At 36.1% G+C, this 6,448-nt stretch overlaps 1 protein-coding gene across 3 annotated transcripts in view; it reads right to left on the bottom strand.

Moving 5' to 3' along the window:
- Nucleotides 1-5,271: 5,271 nt before the first annotated feature.
- The window catches only part of ACSL3 (acyl-CoA synthetase long chain family member 3), a 68,729-nt gene continuing 67,552 nt past the window's right edge, over nucleotides 5,272-6,448 (bottom strand). For all 3 annotated transcript variants that reach the window (XM_044241694.1, XM_044241695.1, XM_044241696.1), the window contains one exon: nucleotides 5,272-6,003. In XM_044241694.1, the coding sequence (XP_044097629.1) occupies nucleotides 5,846-6,003 (158 nt within the window). In that variant the 3' untranslated portion in view covers nucleotides 5,272-5,845. The remainder of the gene's footprint in view (nucleotides 6,004-6,448) is intronic.

Raw genomic sequence — 6,448 nt, 5'->3', positions numbered from 1 at the left:
GAGGGCATTTTCTAAAGAGAAAAATCTACCACCAGTATTTTTCACTGGAACAAATAATTCTAAAATTTGTATGGAACCAGAAAAGACCCTGAAGAACCAGAGGAAGGTTGAAAAAGAAAACCAAAGCTGGAGACATCACAATTCCGAACTTCAAGCTGTATGACAAAGCTGTCATCATCAAGACAGTATGGTACCGGCACAAAAACAGACACATAGACCAAGGGACAGAGTACAGATCCCAGAATTAGACCCTCAACTCTATGGTCAACTAATCTTCAACTAAGCAGGAAAGAATGTCCAATGGAAAAAGGACAGTCTCTTCAACAAATGGTGTTGGGAATGAAAAAGAATGAAACCAGATCACCTTCTTACACCATACACAAAAATGAACTCAAAATGGATGAAAGACCTAAAAGCAAGACAGTCAAAATCCTAGAGAATGGCACAGGCAGCAACCTCTCTGGCCTCGGCCATGGCAACTTCTAACTAGACACATCTTCAAAGGCAAGGGAAATAAAAGCAAAAATGAACTATTGGTACTTCATCAGGATAAAAAGCTTTGCACAGTAAAGGAAACAATCAACAAAACTAAGAGACAACCTATGGAATGAGAGAAGATATTTGCAAATAACATACCTAATAGAGGGCTAGTATCCATAACCTATAAAGAACTTATCAAACTCAACACCCAAAAAAAGACCCCAAAAAATCCAGTCAGGAAATGGGCAGAAGAAATGAACAGACAATTTCTTCAACGAAGACATCCAGATGGCCAACAGACACGAGGAATGCTCCACATCACTTGGCATCAGGAAAATACAAATCAAAACCACAATGAGATACCACCTCACACCAGTCAAAATGGCTTATATTAACAAGTCAGTAAACAAATATTGGTAAGGATGTGCAGACGGCGGGAGTCCTCTTACACTGTTGGTGGGAATGCAAACTGGTACACCCACTCTGGAGAACAGATGGAGGTTCCTCAAAAGGTTACAAATAGAACTAACCTATGACCCAGCAATTGCACTACTAGGTATTTATCCAGAGGGTACAAAAATGCTAATCCAAAGGGGCACATGCACTCCAATGTTTATGGCAAACATTAACAATAGCCTATATACACACATATACATATGCATGCAATGCGTGTACACACACACACGAATATTACTCAGCCATCAAAAAGAATGAAACTTTGCCATTTGTAAAGACACAGATGGAACTAGAGGGTATTATGATAAGTAAAGTAAGTCAAAAAAAGACAAATACCATATGATTTCACTCATGTGGAATTTAAGAAACAAAACATGAACATAGGGAAAAGGAAGGAAAAATAAAATAAGATTAAAAACAGAGAGGGAGGCAAACCATAAGAGAGTATAGGGAACTAATTGGAGGGGAGCTGGGTGGGGGGATGGGGTAATTAGCGGACGGTGGTTAAGGAGAACTCTTGATATTATGAGCACTGGGTGTTACATGCAAGTGATGAATACATTATATGACTAAACTGAATTTAAATTTTATGAGAAAATCTGCAAATGCAGAAAAACTTACAGCAACAAAAAACTCATATTGGAGACAGACCCTATTTCTACAAGGTAATCCATGCAGAAAAAGTTTTAATTAGAGGCCCCATCTTATTGTGTAACAGAGAACTCACAGGACAGGATTTCTCTTTACAAAGAACTGAGGATTAACAAGGAATCACCAAATGGAAAAGTTGCTTCTGAATGAATCCCACCAAGTCAACACTATTCAAAAGTATCACTCAGTAAGGATGCTAATGGAAAGGTTTGATGAAAAGGGTTCCAGAAAGTCTAAAACTAGAAAAATGCATCTAACGTTCAACACATATATGCCTTGTGGTTATAATTTTGTTAACATTTTAATCAAGAAAGTGATTGAATGCCCATTCAGGGGACCATGGACCCTTATTAAAGCACTGGAGCTGGAGATGATTTCCAAACAGATGTGACCTTGGAGTCTACATGCTTGCAAGTAGATTAGAATCAGAGGCAAGTTTTTGTTTTTTGGGGAGAGGGGGTCACATTGATGGTATCACTTAAATCAGGCTATCTATATATATAAACGTAGCCTGTTCTTGTATCTTTTCATGACAACAGAGACCTGCCTCACCTAAAATCATAGGTGTTACTTAGTGTAAACATTAAGCTACCAAAGTTTAAAGTAACAATCTGAGCAGTTAATGACAGAAATGAGGCACAATTAATATTTAAGTGGATGCACAACACGCGAAGCTGCTTTCTTACAGTTGCAGGATTCTATACAGTGACCTGCTTTTATAGCAGTGTTGTTGGTATCAAGGTACATACATCTGTTTTTGTCAGAAACATACATCAAGTGGTCTTGAAGGCAGGGAGGGGGGTGGGTTTCTGAGATATCACAGCAGGAAATAATTCTTTCACAATTACAGGATTAAATGTAGGAATAAAACCCAGATTTATGGCTGCCATGTTGCTTTTAATTTCTCCCACGAATTGTAGGATCTCTAATTCCATAATATGTGAACATTTCATGTGTAGAAAACATCTTAACGGCCCTAATTTTTAAGCGCTGACAGCAGATAATCTGTGTAGGCACACCCAAAATAGAAAGGAGGCATCAGGAAGGGTTAGAGAAACGGAGATCAGAGGAATCCTATCCAGAAACAAAGTAGGTTAAGACCAGAATTTCTGAAGTACAGTATTTGCCTTCAAGTGGACTGGTTAGGCCAAGAAAAGGAAATTCCCCAAACTCCTTTTTCAAAACAAGTATTTCAAGAATGTCAGTTTAAGTTTGACCTTATATTATAGAGACGTTTTTTTTTTTTAGGAAAAAAAACACCACAAAATATTGTTTTAATATCAGAAACTTTTTCCATATCTTTATTCTTCAAACTTGAGGTCAATTTACAAATAAATAGTCCATACCATGTGGCTATATTGCTTCTTTATGATGTACACTTCTTTAGGCAGAAAACAGCAGTAACCAAGAATACATCCAAAATGAACTCCCAGTGAATAACCAACTGTTAAGCGTAGAGAAAAGACGCATTACATTTCAGCGTGGTCCAATATGTACACCTTTAAAACATCACAGATGTACATAATTCTCTTACAAAAGAAAAAACTCACAGACAAGAGATTTTAAAGTTTTAGAGTTGTATCACAGGAAATAATTGCTTTAAAAACTATAAAATTTATTTTAGCAGCAAAAAAAAAAAAATTATTCCAGGATAATCTTTAAACATTGCTGAAAAAATTGCAAGCTTTGGAGAACATGGTATTAGATCCATTACTTTAAAAAAAAAAAAAAAGCAGTACTTAATAGAGACCACTTACAGTTTTGTTGGTAAAAATCTTTCTAATAAAGTTGAAGTTAAAAAATCCCCAGCAGGAGAGGTGGGGAAGTCTGCCGAGAGAAAAGGGGAGGTAGCCGCCATCAGCCCTCAGACTTACTGTCATGGGCAAGGCTGAGAAGTCTTATGTAACTTATTTCCAGAAAACAAGTTTTTCAGAATCATTCTTTTTAGGATCTATAGTCTGTTTTCAGATGTATTAGATTTAGCAACTGACTTCGACATTCTTCAAAGTTTTCCTCCCTAAGCGTCTTCAAGCTAAACCAGTATTTTAATAAAATCCTCATTGTTAGGTGGTGTTTTTGGTTTTGGTTGTTAAACCAATTGTTTCTTTTCAGAAAGTTAAGATGAAAAAATCTCATTTTTCAAGTCACTAAAGATGGTGTGGGTCAGAGAGGACTTGTTTGAAAGGGGACGCTACTTTATGTAATTTCATACTCTGCTGTGACATCTGACACCTGGCATCTGAAATTTTAGGACTGAAAGGAATTCCAAAAAATGAGAAAAATGGAACAAAATGCAAATTAAATCAGTCCTGTTAGAGGCTTCTGAAAAGAAACAACTTGTATCCAGAATCAGTGATAAGCTGCATATTCATCTGACACGGTTTTCAAGTCCCGATTACATTGTTCTCTCCCTCCCTTTGAAGCACTGTTTCTTTTCTAAATACAACTTCTCAAAAATCATTTGAAAGCAGACATTCTAAAGATAAAGCATCAGAAACAAATTCTCCACCCACCCTGACTTAATCTTCAGATCACAACATCCTGACAGAGAAGCTCTGTTTAATGCCTTTCATTGTTTTACTTCTTGGCAGTTTTCCCAAATTTTATGAATAAATTTAAACTATGACAAGGAAAAACACACTCAAAACATAATGCAAATATAAACAAATACAAGAAAAGTTCGAAACAGAGCACCATATGCGGTATCTCCAAATATGGTGTGTGTGCAACATGACCAAAAGCTACCAAGTCCTGGGCCTCAGCACTCCAACTGTCCTACCCAGATCTACTTTTCTTTGTTTTTGCCTTGTGATGCCTAAAGGAACTAAGAATCGAAAAATAACCAAGAGGACATAAGAAAACATGGTACCTAATTTTTTTTTTTTTTTGAAGTCTTAAAGTCTTGATCTGAACACATCTTCATTGGTGCAACAGTACTCTTGATAATGCTCAAATACAAGACAAGCAACTCATATGAAGACTTACCATGTACATAAAAGCAGTGTTTTTAGAATCTTAACTTCGACAGTAACATAAAAACCTACAAATTAAATGTTAACTCACCTCAGTATAAAGTTAAATTCTCATATATCTTAGTACGAATGCCAGTATCAGAAACATTCTCCATGTTTCTGTTTTCTAGTGTAAAAAAGTTCTGTTTCATAGAAAGGATAAGGTGCCTTTTTAATAAGTTGCCAACACACACACTCTCTCTCACACACACACACACCAGTGCAAACTATCAAGAGAAAAATCCTCATTTTGAAATGTGATAGATTACACATCTAAACTAAAAGCATCAGAGTGGACAGAGTAGCTTTCCATGATTGAGGTGCTATAAATATAAACAACTCAATGTACATATGGTTGATGAAATAAAGAATAGCTTTCTATCCTTTGCTTCTTAAATCCCTTAACTTTTAGAATTGCGTCCAACTCTTAAAAAGGTCTGGACATTTTCCTAGTTTCAAAGCTAACTAGAAGACCCTGACTATTCTGAGGGTAAGCTACTAGAGACTAATTACCCACCAGTGCTACACTTGCTGCGTTTCTTCTTTACTATTAAACATGACCCCCTAGTGCTATCTTGTTTCATGCAGCACCAATCAAACTTCCATTTTTTTCCCTAATAAAAAATAAATATATATAGAAGACGCTGTCAGGCATATATTCACAAAGTCTCAATTTCTTAAAACATAAGTATGGGTATATTTATTTCTCTCAAATGCATACAAGACAATAATTACACAGCAACAAATCTTTTATTCAACAATGATTTGATTCATAAGCGTTTGAATTTACATAATTTCACATCCATACCTTTGCATTTTAAATACTGTAAGTAAAAAAGCCCCCCTAATAACCAGTTCTTATATTTCCTATTTATCCCTCTATACATCCAAACTTTAAAAAGTTACAAACTGAACATTATACAGAACATATAAATCATGTTTAAAAACTTGAGGTTTTAAAATCACTGTTCCCCAAAATGATTCAAAGTCCTCATGCTGACAAGTGCAGCCTAGGTGGTAAGTTGGAAAGGGGGAAGAAAGAAGAGACAGACACCAGTTTGCTGTCTTAATGTTTTACTAATCCCGTCAGTAAGAGCGGTGACGTCAGAAGGAACAGGCGACGTCAGAAGTAAAAGCTTAGGTTTACTACGAGGAACAGGGTTTGCCTCACAGTTGGAGACATGCACTTCAAGTATTTTCCTATTTGATCTGAGCTCCCTGCAGCAAACGATGCTGAAAGAGAAGAACTATTTTCTTCCATACATTCGCTCAATGTCCGCCTGGTAATGTGTTTTAAGCTCTTTACGTTTCAGCTTGAAGGCATCTGTCACCAGACCAGTTTCCGGGGTCCACGGTTCCGGGCTCAAACGAATTTTTACTGGAATTTCGAATTTTTCTAGACTTGCTGAGATGGTAGAAGGGCAGGGGGGGGAATGAAAATGCAGAGGCATAAAAAACGTGCAATTAAAATTCCTGGCAAACAATGTAACTTTTCTAAAGTCTTAGAGCACGCATCAAAATGCACAACATCCCATGAATCTTGCTTCTAAATAAGCCATCCCTCAAAAACACTAGAAGTAAATAGATACATACAGATATGTATAAGAATTATAAAAGCAAAATTTTTTTAAAAATCTACATGGCCATCAACAGAGTAAGTTAGATTAATTTATGATGCAGGCATAAAATGGAATAAAATTCAGTCATTAAAAATAAGACCTACACGGTAGGGTATATAAAGATATTTGCAATATATTGCTAGGCTTTAAAAAAAGGCAGTTTTTGGATTTTTTTAATAGCAGATAAAGGTTATGCACACAGATGTGTAGGACAATTATACACCAAGTTAT

Source organism: Neovison vison, chromosome 3 (assembly GCF_020171115.1).
Source record: "Neovison vison isolate M4711 chromosome 3, ASM_NN_V1, whole genome shotgun sequence".
Taxonomy (NCBI): Eukaryota; Metazoa; Chordata; class Mammalia; order Carnivora; family Mustelidae; genus Neogale; species Neogale vison.
Note: the sequence above shows the minus strand (reverse complement) of the source record. Positions and strands in the feature narration are given on the sequence as shown.